At 46.6% G+C, this 18,784-nt stretch overlaps 1 protein-coding gene across 1 annotated transcript in view; it reads right to left on the minus strand.

Moving 5' to 3' along the window:
• Positions 1-18,784, minus strand: part of LOC122542749 (calpain-3-like) — a 40,369-nt gene that overhangs the window by 8,846 nt on the left and 12,739 nt on the right. Inside the window, exons 10-16 of the mRNA XM_043680749.1 lie at positions 13,791-13,830; positions 13,000-13,077; positions 12,598-12,658; positions 11,871-11,935; positions 10,264-10,332; positions 9,118-9,196; positions 8,257-8,373 (exon numbers count right to left, since the gene is read on the minus strand). Coding sequence (XP_043536684.1) covers positions 8,257-8,373; positions 9,118-9,196; positions 10,264-10,332; positions 11,871-11,935; positions 12,598-12,658; positions 13,000-13,077; positions 13,791-13,830 — 509 coding nt within the window. The remainder of the gene's footprint in view (positions 1-8,256; positions 8,374-9,117; positions 9,197-10,263; positions 10,333-11,870; positions 11,936-12,597; positions 12,659-12,999; positions 13,078-13,790; positions 13,831-18,784) is intronic.

Consider the following 18,784-nt stretch of genomic DNA (forward strand, 5'->3'; position numbering starts at 1 on the left):
TAGAGGTTTACAAAATTATGAGGGGCATGGATAGGATAAATAGACAAAGTCTTTTCCCTGGGGTTGGGGAATCCAGAACTAGAGGGCATAGGTTTAGGGTGAGAGGGGAAAGATATAAAAGAGACCTAAGGGGCAACATTTTCATGCAGAGGGTGGTACGTGTATGGAATGAGCTGCCAGAGGAAGTGGTGGAGGCTGGTACAATTGCAACATTTAAAAGGGATTTGGATGGGTACATGAATAGGAAGAGTTCGGAGGGATATGGGCCGGGTGCTGGCAGATGGGACGAGATTGGGTTGGGATATCTGGTCTGCATCTCTATGACTCTATATATTATGCTGTCAGAGAGTGTTGTCTTTCAGATGAGTTGCTGAATTGAGACCCCACCTGTCTGCTCGGATGGATGTAAAGCATCATGAGGCATTGCCTCAGAGCACAGTAAGGAAACGTTCCCTGTATCCTGGCCAATATTTATCCCTTAATCAACATCAGAAAAAAAACAGATTATTTGGTGCATCATCACATTGCTGTCTCAAACACCACAACAAGCATAACACTTCAAAAAATAATTAATTGGCTGTAACATCTTTGGGATATCCAGTGATTGTGAAAGGTGCTATAAAAATTCAGTATTTCTTTACATCAAATAACGTTGTTCTCTAGAGTTCACTGGTTGTCTTACAATATGATCAGATTTACGCACAATATTCATATCACATCAACGGAAGAGAGATTTCCTTTTCTATCCCATTTATAATTGTAAACACTAATTCGGTTGAAAGTTCGGCAACTGCTTCCTGCTATTCCCCAGGTCACAGAATGGTGTGCTCAAGACTAAGAATCCTCAGCAAGTATTGGAACTAGAAGACATAGTTTTGATCTAGTACATTCCACCAAGCCACTCTCATACAGAATGCTTTCAAACCATTCAGGATACACACCAGAAAATTGCCGGAAATGCAAAGCAAGTCAGTCACCATCTGATAGGTGGATGGTCTGAGCGAGATTATACATCAGTGGTTCCACCCAAGGCACTAATTCATCTTATCTCTTTTCAATGCTGATTCACTTGCTGAGTATTTCCAGTAATTTCTGATATGATTTTGCATTTCCGCCATTTGCAGCTTTTCTTTCTTAATCTCTTTTCTAAAGCATTCGGCTTTCTGACATTTTCCTAAGTGTCCAACGACAGCATGTGTAAGTCAGAGATTGCATGAGAAGCTAGGTGAGGGGTCACACTTTTTCGCTGAGAAATTAAAGACCTACTTGCTTCTTCCAGGGTTTTAGGGAGATATTAAAGAGTTTGTAATGGATTGTAAAGAGGTGAGAGTTAAGGAAGAGAGATGTACATTTCCACAGAGATTGACATGATCTCAGGACACCCTGAAGCATTTTACAGCCAATGAGGTACTTTTTAAAGTGTAGTCCCTGCTGGCATGGAGAAATCTGGCAAATTAATTTGATTTATTTATTGTCACGTGTATTTTGTTATATAATACAGTAAAGAGTGTTGTATACTGTCACCACTCTCTGGCGCCACATTAAAACACAGAGAAATAAACCAAAATGTAGAATGTAAACGCAGAAGAATAAAGAAAAATGGTTTAACTTTACGGTCCTTCTTTTTAAGGGCTCCACCAGGGACCATGGGCCTGATGGCCAGGCACGAGTCACTTCACCGTGCCGCCATCACTGGAATCAGTCACCCATTGTCTGGGGCCATCTCACCTCCACTGACACCCCGGCCATTATGAACCTTGCTGCACTTCGCCAATGCAGATGCCACTGATGCCAGGTACCACACCAGCCCAAACTCGACCCTGCGGCTACCATTAGTCTGCTTCAGGTCCACCTGCTGATGCTGCTACTGCCAATGCTGCAGTGTCTTGTATTGAGCTCAAACTCACCTCTACAAATCTGCCCTGGAAGCAGACACCGTCAGGAACCCAAACTTGCCTCTCCCTCAGTAGCCATGAGAAGGCGCTAGGACCTTGTCATCAATGCACCCAAGCTCTCTCTGATGCTGCTGCCATGCGTCCATGCTGGGTCTATGTACTAACCGTCAAGAGTCACACTGGGCCTATTTACTGACTGCCATGGGTCCACGCTGGACATATTTACTGACCACCACCGGTCTGTGCTGGGCCTATTTACTGACCGCCATCAGACTGCGCTGGACCTATGTACTGATCGCCATGAGCCCGTGCTGGGCCTATGTACTGATCACCTCGAGTCTGGGCTGGGCCTATTAACTGACCGTCACAAGCTTGCACTGGGCCTATGTACTGACCGTCACAAGACCGCACTGGACACATTTACTGACTGTCACAAGCCCGCACCGGACCTATTTACTGACCGTCACAAACCCGCACTGGGCCTATTTACTGACCGCCATGAGCCCGTGCTGGGCCTATGTACTGATCACGAGTCTGTGCTGAATCTATGTACTGATCACCATGAGTCCATGCTGGGCCTTTGTACTGATCGCCATGAGTCCGTGGTGGGCCTATTTACTGACCGACACAAGCCTGCACTGGACATATTTACTGACCGCCACCAGACTGCGCTGGGCCTATTTACTGACCGCCATGAGTCTGCGCTGGGCCTATTTAGACCGCCATGCTTCCACTCTGGGCCTATTTACTGACCGCCACCAGACTGCGCTATGTCTATTTACTAATCGCCACCAGTTCGTGCTGGGACTATTTACTGATTGCCACCAGACTGCGCTGGACATATTTACTGACCGCCACCAGACTGCGCTGGACCTATGTACTGATCGCCATGAGCCCGTGCTGGGCCTATTTACTGACTGCCACCAGTCCGCGTTGGGCCTATTTACTGACCGCCACCAGTCCGCGCTGGGCCTATTTACTGACAGCCATCAGTCCGCGCTGGGCCTATTTACTGACCGCCATCAGTCCGCACTGGGCCTATTTACTGACTGCCACAGGTCCGCACTGGGCCTATTTACTGACCGCCACCAGTCTGCGCTGGACTTATTTACTGACTGCCATGAGTCCGTGCTGGGCTTATTTACTGACTGCCATGGGTCCATGCTGGGCCTATTTATTGACCGCCATGAGTCTGTGCTGGGCCTCTTTGCTGACTGCCACGGATCTGCGCTGGACCTATTTACTGACTGCCTCCAGTCCGCGCTGGGCCTATTTACTGACTGCCACTAGGCCACGCTGAGCCTATTTACTGACTGCCATGGATCCACGCTGGACCTATGTACTGATCGCCATGAGCCCATGCTGGGCCTATGTATTGATCACCACGAGTCTGTGCTGGGCCTATTTACTGATCACCACGAGTCTGTGCTGGGCCTATTTACTGACCGCCACAAGCCCGCACTGGGCCTATTTACTGACCGTCACAAGCCCGCACTGGACATATTTACTGACCGCCACCAGACTGCACTGGGCCTATTTACTGACCGCCATGAGCCCATGCTGGGCCTATTTACTGACCGCCATGAGCCTGTGCTGGACCTATGTACTGATCGCCATAAGTCCATGCTGGGCCTTTGTACTAATCGCCATGAGTCTGTGCTGGGCCTATTTAGTGACTGTCACAAGCCCGCACAGGACATATTTAGTGACCGCCACCAGACTGCGCTGGGCCTATTTACTGACCGCCATGAGTCTGCGCTGGCCTATTTAGACTGCCATGAGTCCACGATGGGCCTATTTACTGACTGCCACCAGTCCACGCTGGGCCTATTTACTGACTGCCATCAGACTGTGCTGGGCCTATTTACTGACCGCCATCAGACTGCACTAGGTCTATTTACTAATCGCCACCAGACTACGCTGGGACTATTTACTGACCGCCACCAGACTGTGCTGGACATATTTACTGACCGCCACCAGTCTGCGCTGGATCTATGTACTGATCGCCACGAGCCCGTGCTGGGCCTATTTACTGACCGCCACCAGACTGCACTGGGTCTATTTACTAACTGCCACCAGACTGCGCTGGGCCTATTTACTGACTGCCACCAGACCGTGCTGGGCCTATTTACAGACCGCCACCAGACTGCACTGGGTCTATTTTCTGGCTGCCATGCGCCCGCACTGGGCCTATTTACTGACCGCCACCAGACTGTGCTAGATCTATTTACTGACCGCCACCAGTCCGCGCTAGGCCTATGTACTGTCTGCCACCAGTCCACGCTGGGCCTATTTACTGACTGCCACCAGTCCATGCTGGGCCTATTTACTGACTGCCACCAGACTGCACTGGGTCTATTTACTGGCAGCCATGCACCCACACTGGGCCTATTTACTGACCGCCACCAGAACGCACTGGGTCTATTTACTGACCGCCACCAGTTCGTGCTGGGACTATTTACTGACCACCACCAGACTGCGCTGGACCTATGTACTGATCGCCATGGTTCCGTGCTGAGCCTTTGTACTGATCACCATGAGTCCATGCTGGGCCTATTTACTGACCGTCACAAGCCCACACTGGACATATTTACAGACCACCAGCAGACTGCGCTGGGCCTATTTACTGACCGCCACCAGACTGTGCTGGGCCTATTTACTGACCGCCACCAGACTGCGCTAGATCTATTTACTGGATTAGTGGTGCTGGAAGAGCACAGCAGTTCAGGAAGCATCCAAGGAGCAGCGAAATCGACGTTTCGGGCAAAAGCCCTTCATCAGGAATAAAGGCAGAGAGCCTGAAGCGTGGAGCGATAAGCTAGAGGATGGTTGGGGTGGGGAGAAAGTAGCATAGAGCTGAGGAAATGACCTGGGAGTTGCAGCGGGAGAGGGACTCCCTGAGATTCTTGTAGAGAGAAGAGGAAAACTTCTTCAAGACAGGCATCCTTGCAAGAGGATTCACAGTGGGGTTAAAATCGAGGTAAAAACAATGACTGCAGATGCTGGAAACCAGATTCTGGATTAGTGGTGCTGGAAGAGCTAGTTACTGACCGCTACCAGAACGCGCTGGGCCTATTTACTGACTGCCACCAGACTGCACTGGTTCTATTTACTGACTGCCACCAGACTGCACTGGGCCTATTTACTGACCGCCATCAGGCTGCTCTAGGTTGATTTACTGTCTGCCACCAGACTGCGCTGGGCCTATTTACTGACCGCCACCAGAACGCACTGGGTCTATTTACTGACCGCCACCAGTTCGTGCTGGGACTATTTACTGACCACCACCAGACTGCGCTGGACCTATGTACTGATCGCCATGGTTCCGTGCTGAGCCTTTGTACTGATCACCATGAGTCCATGCTGGGCCTATTTACTGACCGTCACAAGCCCACACTGGACATATTTACAGACCACCAGCAGACTGCGCTGGGCCTATTTACTGACCGCCACCAGACTGTGCTGGACATATTTACTGACCGCCACCAGTCCGCGCTGGATCTATGTACTGATCGCCACGAGCCCGTGCTGGGCCTATTTACTGACCGCCACCAGACTGCGCTGGGCCTATTTACTGACCGCCATCTGGCTGCTCTAGGTTGATTTACTGTCTGCCACCAGACTGCGCTGGGCCTATTTACTGACCGCCACCAGTCCGCGCTGAATCTATTTACTGACCGCCACCAGTCCGCGCTGGGCTTATTTACTGACCGCCACCAGTCCGCGCTGGGCCTATTTACTGACCGCCACCAGTCCGCGCTGGGTCTATTTACTGACCGCCACCAGACTATGCTGGGTCTATTTACTGACCGCCACCAGTCCGCGCTGGGCTTATTTACTGACCGCCACCAATTCGCACTGGGCCTATTTACTGACTGCCACCAGACTGCGCTGGGCTTATTTACTGACCGCCACCAGTCCGCGCTGGGCTTATTTACTGACCGCCACCAATTCGCACTGGGCCTATTTACTGTCCGCCACCGGACTGCGCTGGGCCTATTTACTGACTGCCAGCAGTCTACACTGGGCCTATTTACTGACTGCCACTAGTCCACCAGGTCGCACTGGGTCTATTTACTGACCGCTACCAGACTGCACTGGGCCTATTTATTGACTGCCACCAGTCTACACTGGGCCTATTTACTGATTGCCACAAGACTGCACTGGGTCTATTTACTGACCGCTACCAGACTGCACTGGGTCTATTTACTGACTGCTACCAGACTGCACTGGGCCTATTTACTGACTGCCACAAGTCCACGCTGGGCCTATTTACTGACTGCCACCAGTCCATGCCGGGCGTATTTACTGACCGCCATGAGTCCGCGCTGGGCCTATTTACTGACCGCCATGAGTCCGCGCTGGGCCTATTTACTGACCGCCACCAGACTGCGCTGGGCCTATTTACTGACCGCCCTCAGACTGCACTAGGTCTATTTACTAACTGCCACAGACTGCACTTGGCCTATTTACTGACTGCCACCAGACTGTGCTGGGCCTATTTACTGACTGCCACCAGTCCACGCTGGGCCTATTTACTGACTGCCACCAGACTGCCCTGGGTCTATTTACTGACCCCCACCAGTCCACGCTGGGCCTATTTACTGACTGCTACCAGACTCCGCTGGGCCTATTTACTGACTGCCACCAGACTGCCCTGGGTCTATTTACTGACTGCCATCAGACTGCCCTGGGCCTATTTACTGACTGCCACCAGTCCACGCTGGGCCTATTTACTGACCGCCACCAGTCCGGTCTGGGCCTATTTACTGACTGCCACCAGACTGCACTGGGTCTATTTACTGGCTGCCATGCGCCCGCACTGGGCCTATTTACTGACCGCCATCAGACGGCACTGGGTCTATTTACTGACTGCCACCAGACTGCGCTGGGCCTATGTACTGACCCCCACCAGTCCACGCTGGGCCTATTTACTGACTGCTACCAGACTCCGCTGGGTCTATTTACTGACTGCCACCAGACTGCGCTGGGCCTATTTAATGACTGCCACCAGACTATGCTGGGCCTATGTACTCACTCCCACCAGTCCACGCTGGGCCTATTTACTGACTGCTACCAGACTCCGCTGGGTCTATTTACTGACTGCCACCAGTCCACGCTGGGCCTATTTACTGACTGCCACCAGTCTGCCCTGGGTCTATTTACTGACTGCCGTCAGACTGCACTGGGCCTATTTACTGACTGCCACCAGACTGCGCTGGGCCTATTTAATGATTGCCACCAGACTGTGCTGGGCCTATGTACTGACCCCCACCAGTCCACGCTGGGCCTATTTACTGACTGCCACCAGACTGCCCTGGGTCTATTTACTGACTGCCATGCACCCGCACTAGATCTATTTACTGACTGCCACCAGTTCGCGCTGGGTCTATTTACTGACCGCTACCAGACTGCACTGGACCTGTTTATTGACCGCTACCAGACTGCCCTGGGTCTATTTAATGACTGCCACCAGTCCACTCTGGGTCTATTTACTGATTGCCACCAGACTGCCCTGGGTCTATTTACTGGCTGCCACCAGACTGCGCTGGGTCTATTTACTGACCGCCATTAGTCTGCGCTGGGTCTATTTACTGACCGCCATTAGTCTGCGCTGGGTCTATTTACTGACCGCCACTAGTCTGCGCTGGGTCTATTTACTGCCGCTGCTGCCAATGCCGACGCCGCCAGTTCCCAAGCTCTTCAAGCAAGTAAAGTAAAAGAAAGAAAACAAGAAAAAAGAAAAACAAAAGCAGACAGAGCGGACAAGCCCTAGGCTCAGAAACCCTACGCCACTGTCTTTTCACCAGAAGATTGCACACTGCCAACTCCCACAAACAGCCATGTGATAATGACCAGATGAACTGGTGGTATTCGTTGAGCAATAAATATTGGACATGACACAAGACAGAACTTCCTTCTCTTCTGCAAAATAGTGGAGTGGCCAGAGGATATTTTACATTCATCCAAAAGGCCAATCAGGGATAAATGATAGGTCCTGTGACACTGCAGCTCTCCATCAATATTGGACTGAAGACCCAACCCAAAGTGATGTGCGAGTGAAGAATCATTGCATCATAAAAGTTATTATTCAAAGTATTTTCAGACATTGCACTGAAACAAGGAGAACATAAATCAAAGTATTTTCAACACCAAATCCTTCAAAATAGTCTCTTTAAACTGAGTTGCAGCTAAGTCAGCTCCTTAAGTCACAAGGTTTGTGGGTTCAAGTCTTACTCTAGGATCTCAGCAACTGACAATGATACTCAATTGTGGCTGTCTTCCCCTAGTTAAACTCCCCCAATCAGAGACTGGGCTTTGTAGCTTGCTCATATACAAGAAAAAGGTACAAGTTACTCACGGATCATTGTGTCCAGCTTTGTCAGACAGCAAATGAATGTCACATAACTGAAGGTCAGATCAGGGTCTGTGTACCTCAGTCCGATCAGCTGCATCAAGAACTCATCCACCTGGAATCCTAGGGGTAAAGTTATTCATTCATTTGACGAATGCAAAATCCCAAATCCACCAATATCCTCCCCATTTGCAGAGTCTAATCAGCCCACCTCTTCAGCAGTAGAGACGATTCTTCTCAGAAATGCTGTCGCTCCACAAGAGCACAGAGCTTCATACAGAGACGCTGCTGCATAGGGCCCCTGGCTTCGCCTGATATTATTTAGCAAGGATCACTCTCGCTGCCATTCAACAGATAGGGTTTGTCAGAAGGAACGTTTTAGTGGCTAACTATGTTTTATCCAAAAAGGGAGAAATAATTAAACCAGGAGACAAGGCATTGGCCAAAGTATTATTAAAGTAGGTCAGATCATGCTGAATTACCCAGAGGTTTAAAAGCTTGATGGACGAGAACTCAACTCAGTGGATTGCAGCAGGCCTCCAAATTCCTCTGACATTCATCTCCCACTGGGGATTGCTTGTAGATACGACAGCTAAGAATTTATCTCACATGAGGGATGCAGGGTTTTTGATCAAGAACAAACTTGTCCCCCTCATTCCTCGAATCAGCCTGTCACACCAGCATACTGGTTAATTCATTCCCTGTTTGGTACTCCGAGTATGGTAAAGAATTCATTGGTAAGTAAATGGCCAATTGTCGAGGAGTAAGTTAACAACTGAGCTGTAGTGCTGTTCCCTACCACCAGCATCAAGCCTCCTCCTGGTCACTTATTGTTTTGCAGGGCTGAAGTTAGCTCTATAACCCCACCTGCTGCTTGCAAGGCGCTGAACATTTCCTGGCTGTTCATGGTCCCTGATCCATCCTTATCGAACTGATTGAAGACTCGCTGAAGAAAATGAAGTGAAAAAGATTATTTGCTGCAAAACTGGTCAACTTTATATCACAATTTGTTTGAATGATAAAATTGGTTAGTAGTGTTTCTTTCAGAATTTGCATCAATTATTATACTTTTCTGCATTTTGCAAATGATTACAATATTATGGGTGGCACAGCCACTCAGTGGTTAGCATTGCTACCTCGCAGCACCAGGGTCCTGTGTTCAATTCCCGCCTCAGTTGACTGTCTGTGTGGAGTTTGCACATTTTCCCCATGTCTGCGTAGGTTTCCTCCCACAATCCAAAGATGTGCAGGTCAGGTGAATTGGCCATGCTAAATTACCAGTAGTGTTAGGCGCATTAGTCAGGGGTAAATCTAGGGTAGGGGAATAGGTCTGGGTGGGTTACTCTTCAGAGGGTCAGTGTGGACTTGTTAGGTTAAATGGCCTGTTTCCATACTGCAGGGAATCTAATCTAATTAAAACACAACTTGACACAAGGTGGTGGCTGATGAACTGATGATCAGTCACTATCATACTGTAATATTTATGTTGGCTCTCATATGGAAGGATGAGGTGTAGGTCACATCGTATTGAAGAACTCAGTGAACTTTTATTACAGCACCTGGTATCTACATATGTACAGGACAAACACAGGTATGTCTGAGCTCAAGTTAAGCAATTCTGATTAACCATGGCACAATTCCCTCAGCTTGTCATGTTGCAAAAAGAATTTAAAATCACAATTTAGACATCAGGCAGCTTAGCACCTTCTAAATTGTGTATTATGATTACTTTCCTTCTGTAGAGTAAACAGGAAGAAACTATTAAAAATTTTTATAAGGCATTTTAATATTTTTAAACACCTTTTAAATTCCGTGGTATCCTTCACTGCTCCAAGTAGGACAACTTCAGAACAATACAGACCAGATTTGGTCTCCTCCCCCGCAGTACACAGCTCGAGTGTTGCTGGCGACCAGTCCCAGTACTTCCACCTGGTTTCACTGGTGTTCATGTGTACAGACATTAAACTCTGCTCTGCCAAAGCACAAAGTAAAACGTTCTTTCCCAATACTCACCGTCCATTGGCAGATTTTACTCCAGAGATTACTGAATTCTGTGAATCCCATTTTTCCAAATCCATGTCTCTTGAGTTTATTCCAAGTTAAGGAATTATTAAATAAATAGAATTAAATTACAAATCAAAAGGTTTGATCACTAGAATTGATAATAAATGTCTGTGTTCAATCAATATACAATGAAGTTTGTATATTTTTGTTTTCTTAAAGTGCTGTTTGCTTTCTCTCTGTCTCACATGTGTTTATATCTCATCCATTCTCTTGGGGGACAGAATCCCAGATCTCAGACCCCTGCACCTCTACAGCTGGCCCACTAAGGGCCATCTCTCATCACTGTTAATTTCCCATGAACTACATGGAATTCACTGATGGCAGCAGAACTACAGACATTACTGAGGAAATTCAGGCTATCAGCCTAAGAAAGTTCCTTTGTGTTCTCAGCCGAAGGTCAGGAAATTCTTCTAAAAAGTTTTGAATGCCAAAGATTTTATTCTGGATAATATATATAATAAAAACAAAACAAAAGCAGCTCACAAAAATACACACAGGATGTTGCAGTACAGGAACAGGATGCCAAATTAAGTGGGTAACCATGTCTGCCTCAGTAAATGTCTGTCTCTAGTTACAAGTCCAAACAGCTCAGTTTAAATTCCAACCTTGTCACATGAGCAAGTGTGGAGGTGAGAACATCCTATTACTTGAAAGCTCCAGGTCATGTAGCCATAAATGTCTCCTGACATCTCAAGCTGTAATAATCCATCTGGATAATTACACAATTAAAACAGCCTTGTCACCATACTCAGAGTTAGCTCTGTAGGGACATGTTTTTTTTCTCTCTCTCCCTCTCATTTAGAGTCTGAACTTGCTTGATATGCACACCTGCTCTGTGCTCCTGTCTTCCTTTGTACTGTTGAAAGTCTTGTACCCAAAAAAAAAATAGGTTTTGCATGTTTGTTCAGACATTAGAATTGGCTGGAGTTGTGAAAACAAATTAAGTCAACTAGCATTTCGTGCCTGCTGCTGGCTTCTGTTTAGCGCCCCTGTCTGGTAAATGTCTGTGTGGATATGATCAATGTCAGTTGTAGTCATGAGTGAATTGCAGCAAACACCCAGCCTAGTTACAGTGACCATGCCACTATCAGCATTAATATGTGTGAGTGAAATATCAAGCTTCACTCCAAGGAATGGCCCCTAAAGCTCCTCCTGAGAGATCAAATCTGAGGCTGAAGAAGAGAAACTAGAAAAGCAACAGTGCAGACAAAAGAATTAACCACCGACAACTGACGTCATCATTTGCAAGTAACGAATCGGTGTGACACAGAGATAAGGGGGACCTTTTTACTCACAGAGGGTCATGAGTCTTTGGAACTCTCTGCCTCCAAACAGGGGAAGTAGACTCTGAATACTTCCTAAGGCAAAAATTGATTCATTTTTGATAAGCAAATGGAAAGTGAGGGGGTGAAAGGTTATCGAGGATAGGCTGGAAGATGGAGTAATCAGATAAGCAATGATTGTATTGAAAGGCAGAGCGGGCTTGAGGGACTGAATGGCCCACTCCTGCTCCTAACTTACACATTCACATGGCCCTACACTCTACAGCAGGATACATCTGTCAGCGAAATGAGGCTCTTGCAGGCATCCAGACCAAACCCATCCCATTTTTCGTTAAGACCTAGAATGAGAAATTATCAAAAAATTTTATTCATATAGCATCTTTAACATTATAAAACATTCCAAGTTGCTTCACAAGAGTATTGTAAAACTAAGTTTGACATTGAGCTACATAAGGAGATATTTAGGAAAGTGACAGGGGTTGGTATTAAAGACCGTCTTAAACAAAGAGAGAGGTGTAGGTATTAAGGGAGGAAATTCCTAAGCTGGTAAAGGGAGATCCAGATTTCTATGATAGAAAACACATCTTCAGACAGACTAACATCAACCTGAATTTTAAGCTTATGTTCCCCTGTTCTGAACCCGCTCTCAGAGGAAATAAACTAGGCAGAGAGAAACGGACAGCTCTTTAAAGGATCTTGAATATCTCAATTAGATTGCCTTCTAATATTCTTAGGAATTAGGTCCAGTCTATGCAAACAGACCCAGGACTTCTGTCTTGCAATGTTAGTGTCCCTACCTCCGAGCCAGGAGACATGGGTTCAAGTCTGACCTGCTCCAGGAGATGTGTAATATCGTTTCTGAACAGGTTGATTAGAAAATATCTGAGCAAATGGTCCTTGACATCTAACTCTTTCAGTGCCTCACAATCATGGTGGAATCTGGGAGGTGGACTGTCGGAATTATTTTAAAAATGCATTCTAAGAATGAGAATGTGTTTACCGGATTTCTGTAGGATTTCTATCAGTAGTTTCTGTAGCTCCAATGCTGAAATAGCTTCATCCTGCAAGAACAATCAGCTCTCAGTGGGACAAAACTGGTCAAACTAGCCCACCTCCCAGTCTCAATATTAGGAGGGAACACAAATAGCAGAATAGTGCATTTTGTTTTACTTATATCACTTCTGAAGGTGGTCAAATCAGTGTGTGCAGAGTTCTGAAGGTTTCATGACACCATTTCCATTTCCACAACTGCCCCAGCAAACCGAATGGCCTCCTTGGGAAAGAAATATGTGCGATGCCCCAACCAACTGATTAACCTGTGATCATAAGTATCCCAGAAAGAGGTCGACATCCTTGTGAGAGAACACAAGGAAACTGGAGGGAGGAATAAATACAAGCTCACCGGTCCACACATCCTGTCAAACAGTTCCTTGGATTCTCCAGCAGAGGGAAGTGGGCAGGGTGCAAGGTTTGGTAGACACTGAAGATAAAACGTGAGCAAAGTCAGTAATTACAGCTCTACTCAAAATATGCATTTTCATCAGGTCCCATTCACTAAAAGACAGAATTTGTTTGGATTACTACCAGTTTATTGTAAGAGATCAGTTAAGTCAAAGATACTGGATAAACAGTGCCTACTTATTCTACTTATAGAATCAGAGCATTTTACAGCATGAAAAGAGGCTCGTTGGCCCATCGTGTCATCAAATATCTATCAATTCTTGTCCCATTTTCCAGTACTTGGCCTGTAGCCATGTATGCTACGGCATTTCTCAGCTCTTATCTTGAACTATCTCTTGAACTATCAAGAGATGGCTGATGGTTAATAACTATCGTAACCATAGACAAGCCACAATGTGCACCTTCTGTGCTGTAAGATGCACTGCAGCAACTTGCCAAGCCTCCTTCAACAGTACTTTCCATTCCCTTTACTTGTACCACCTGGGAGGTTGAGCACAGGGAACACTATCACCTGTAAGTTCCTCTCCGAATCTAGCAGACCATCCTTCATGATCACTGGGTCAAAATTCTAAGATTCCCTCCCTAACAGCACTGTATACCTAGACCACACAGACTGCAACCGTTGAAGAAAACTGCTCACTACCACCTCTGGTAATGTTGGACAATATACACATGTACATGCAACCATGCACACAGAGACACACACACACACAGACTCATGTCTGTACTTGCCTGAGGATTCTCCATGGGTAAGGTGTTTCTCTCTGCAGGCCTGGAAGACAGACGCATTAATTAAACTAGGTACCTGAGAATAATGTGGGCACACTTCACTTCACTGCCTATAGATCAGAGTTTCAAAGATACATGTTCCATGATACATGGCAGGTACTTTACCAAATAATTTGCCATGTTCATTATCTCTGCTTTCAATGGATTCCCACCCTGCACTGGTAACACTCTGTGTATTATCTGCCTTGATCTGTTTGAGTGAGTTAGTCATGTTGGTGTCTGGTGGCCCCATCAGCAATGAGAGGCTGCTTTAATAAATAGAGCAGGATCTGACTGATAGGGGACTGAGGAAGGACTTTATTTTTGCTAAACTAAAATCTGGTAAAGAGTTGCCCAGCATTTGGGCCTTTAATATGATTCTGCATGACCCATTAACTCAGCCTAACCATCTTCCTGACCGAATCTCCTGTGAGAGGTACAGCAATAAAAGCAAAAGAGAAAGCATCCAATGTGGCGAAGGGAAGTGGGAAATCAGAGTATTGGGAAGCTTACAAAGACTAACGGAGGGCAACAAAAAGAGAAATAAGAAGGGAGAAGATTAAATAGGAGGGTAAGATGGCCAGTAATATAAAAGAAGACTGCAGGAGTTTCTTTAGATATATAGAGGGCAAAAGTGGACACTGGGCCGCTGGAAAATGACGCTGGAGAGATAGTAATGGGAACAAGGAAATGGCTGAGGAACTAAATAATTGCTTTGCGTCAGTCTTCACAGTGAAAGACATGAGTAATATCCCAAAAATTCAAGAGAGTGAGGTGGCAGAGCTGAATACAGTGGCCATCAACAAGGAGGTGCTAGAAAAACTTACTGGATTGAAGGTGGATAAATCATATGGACCAGATGGACTACACCCCAGAGTTCTAAGGGAGATAGCTGAAGAGATAGCAGAGGTGTTAGTGGTGATACATAGAGCATAGAACAGTACAGCACAGTACAGGCCCTTCAGCCCTCTAAGTTGTACTGACCTATTATCCTACTCTAAGATCATACTAACCTACATACCTTTAATTTTACTATCATCCACATTCCTATCCAAGAGTTGCTTAAATGTTCCTAATGTATCTGACTCTACTACCACTGCTGGCAGTGCATTCCACGCACACACCACTCTGAGTAAAGAACCTATCCTCTGACATCTCCCCTAAACCTCTTAAAAGTGTGTCCCCTCATGATAGCCATTTCCGCCCTGGGCAAAAGTTTCAACATCATGTACATTTCCATCAAGTCACCTCTCATCCTTCTTCACTCCAATGAGAAAAGCCCTAGCTCCCTCAACCTTTTTTTTCATAAGACATGCCCTCCAGTCCAGGCAACATCCTATTAAATCTCCTCTGCATCTCTCTGAAGCTTCCACATCTTTCCTATATTGAGGCGACCAGAATTGAACACAATATTCCAACTGTGATCTAACCAGGGCTTTATAGAGCTGCAGCACAACCTAGCAACTGTTAAACTCAATCCTCTGTTAATGAAAGCCAACACACTATATGCCTTCTTAACAACCTTATCAACTTACAGGATCTTTCAAGAATCACTAGAATCAGGGAGGGTCCCAGAGAACTGGAAAATCGCTAACATGGCACCCCTGTTTTAAAAGGGAGTAACACAAAAGATGGAAAATTACAGACCGATTAGCCTAACCTTGGTCATTGTTAAGATCCTGGAATCCATTGTGAAGGATGAGATCTCCAAATACTTGGAAGCATATAGTAAAATAGGGCAAAGTCAGCATGGTTTCATCAAGGGGAGGTCATACCTGACAAATTTGCGAGAATTCTTTGAGGAAATAACAAGTAGGTTAGACCAAGGAGAGTCAATGGATGTTATCTACCTGGATTTCAAGAAGGTCTTGGACAAGGTGTCGCACAGGAGGCTGTTGAGTTAGATAAGGGCCCATGGTGTCAGAGGCAAAGTGCTAGCATGGATAGACGTTGGGCTGTCTGACAGAAAGTAGAGTGTGGGGATAAAAAGATCCTTCTCAGGATGGCAGCCGATGGCAAGTGGTGTTCAGCAAGGCTCAGTGTTGGGACCACAACTTTTTACTTTATACATTAACGATCGAGATGAAGGAACTGAGGGCACTCTGGCTACATTTGCAGATGATATAAAGATGGGTCGAGGGACAGGTAGCACTGAGGAGGCGGGGAGGTTGCAGAAGGATTTGGACACGTGAAGACAGTGGGCAGAGAAGTGGCAGATGGAGTATAACATGGGAAAGTGTGAGGTCCTGCACTTCATTCGGAAGAATAGAGGCATGGACTATTTTCTAAATGGGGAGAAAATTCACAAGTCTGAAGCACAAAGAAACTTGGGAGTTCTAGTCCAGGATTCTCTCAAAGTAAACTTGTCGGTTGAGTCAGTCGTTAAGAAGGCAAGTGCAAGGATGGCATTTAGTTTGAGAGGATTAGATTAGATTAGATTAGATTACTTACAGTGTGGAAACAGGCCCTTCGGCCCAACAAGTCCACACCGACCCGCCGAAGCGCAACCCACCCATACCCCTACCCCTACATTTACCCCTTTAACCTAACACTATGGGCAATTTAGCATGGCCAATTCACCTGACCCGCACATCTTTGTGACTGTGGGAGGAAACCGGAGCACCCGGAGGAAACCCACGCAGACACGGGGAGAATGTGCAAACTCCACACAGTCAGTCGCCTGAGGCGGGAATTGAACCCGGGTCTCTGGCGCTGTGAGGCAGCAGTGCTAACCACTGTGCCACCGTGCCGCCCGATTTTAATATAAAAACAGTCATGTGCTTCTGAGGCTCTGTAAGGCTCTGGTCAGACCACATTTGGAGTATTATGCACAGCTTTGGGCCCCATATCTCAGGAAGATGTACTGGCCCTGGAGCGTGTTCAGAGGAGGTTCACGAGAATGGTCCCAGGAATGAAAAGCTTAATGTAGAAGGAATGTTTGAGGGCTCTGGGTTTAGACTCGACAGAGTTTAGAAGGAACGGAGGAGGGGGGGAATCTAACTGAAAATACAGGATACTGAATGGTCTGGACAGAGTGGGTGTTGGGAAGATGTTTACATTGGTAGGAGAGACAAGAACCCAAGGACATTGCCTTAGAGTAAAGGGAAGACCTTTTAGAATGGAGATAAGGAGAAACATCTTCAGCCAGAGGATGGGGAATCTATGGAATTCAATGCCACAGAAGGCTGTGGAAGCCGGGTCACTGAGTATATTTAAGATGTAAGTCGATAGGTTCTTGAGTATCAAGAGAAACAAGGGTTATAAGGAGAAAGTGGGAGAATGGGGTATCAGCCATGATTGAATAGCCTAACTTTATTAGATTCCCTTTAGCGTGGAAACAGGCCATTTTGGCCCAACAAGTCCACACTGTCCCTCCGAAGAGTAACCCACCCAGACCTATTCCCCTGCCCTATATTTATTCCAAACTAATGCACCTAAAATTATGGACAATTTAGCATGACCAATTCACCTGACCTGCAAATCTTTGTATTGTGGGAGGAAACTGGAGGACCCGGAGGAAACCCACACAAACACGGGGAGAATGTGCAAACTGCAACAGATAGTTACCCAAGGCAGGAATCGAGCCCGGTTCCCTGGCGCAATGAGGCAACAGTGCTAACCACTGAGCCACGTGTCACCCTGTAATTTCTGCTCCTATGTCTTATGGTCTAATAAACAACATCTCAGAGGCTAAATCTCAGGTTCCTCGATGTCATGGCAGTAAAACCACCATCTCTGATCTAAACAGAAGCCAGTGTCCCAGGTTAAATCCCTGCTCAGCACTAAGTGAGTAACCAAGGGCAGCTACAAATGGCCTCAGCAGCCCTGAATTTGACTGCACGAGGAAACCAGGCAGAATTTCTTCCACAGCTCAGCTGGAGAGACACCACACAGGTATAACACACAGAGATTCACCACACTCAAACTGCTACCACTAACCATCAGAGTGAATTTGAGACTTTTAGCCGCTGGAGCACAGCTGCTCTTTTGTGATGGAGTCGATGATTACAAGAGGGGGAGGAAATTGTTGAGAGAAAGCTAGTTTTTGGACTTGGTCCCTGAAATGGCCTTTTCCCAAAATGTTAACTCAGAGACCTAGGATGTCTTGTGGTGCAGTGGTCTTTGCCTCTGGGCCAGATGCACAGGTTCAAGTCCTGCACTCAGGATCTGATGTCTATAGAAGATGTCACAGGTCAACTGTCAATCTGCAGATTCTCCCAGTGTGCTTACATAGGCAGGATGAGCTGGAGAATCTCCTACTCAGCAACTGTATACTAAAGGACTCTATATGCAGGTTCATACAGCAAGCAAACGTCATCCTCACTTCAACCAAACATCCTCCCTTGGTGAAAGAGATTGACCTCCCAAAGAAAGATGCCCCAGTCTGAAGATGTGCAGGTTAGAGTGGATTGGCCATGCTAAGTTGCTCCATAGTGTCCAGGGACATGTAAGTTAGGGTGAACTGGCCATGCTTAATTGTCCAGTGTCCAAGGATGTAGAGGTTAGGGAGAATTGGCCATATTAACTTGCCCCATAGTGTCTGGTGGGTTAACCACGAGAAATGCAAGTTTACAGAGTTAGGGTTGGGGGGTGAGTCTGGGTGGGATGTACTTTGCAGGGTCAATGTGGACTCGATGGGCCGAATGGCCTGCTTCCACACTGCAGGGATTCTATGATTCTATGAATGCCCAGTGGATGTAAAATCCAGATATCAGGCCTTTGAAACAACATAAACATATCCCATAACTTTCTCCTTTGTTATAATGTCAGTTTATAGAATCTTTCCGTGTAGAAGGGGATTATTTGGCCCATTGTTCTTAAACTGGCTCTTCAAATGAACTCCCATGTGGAGTCCCAACTACTTCATGTAAGACCGAGAAACACCAGAGTCCTACATTCCAGGCCCCACTACCTTGTGATTCTTCCTCATGCGTCCCCGTGAAAATTGCCATTTGCTG

The sequence above is a fragment of the Chiloscyllium plagiosum genome, chromosome 41 (assembly GCF_004010195.1).
Source record: "Chiloscyllium plagiosum isolate BGI_BamShark_2017 chromosome 41, ASM401019v2, whole genome shotgun sequence".
Taxonomy (NCBI): domain Eukaryota; kingdom Metazoa; phylum Chordata; class Chondrichthyes; order Orectolobiformes; family Hemiscylliidae; genus Chiloscyllium; species Chiloscyllium plagiosum.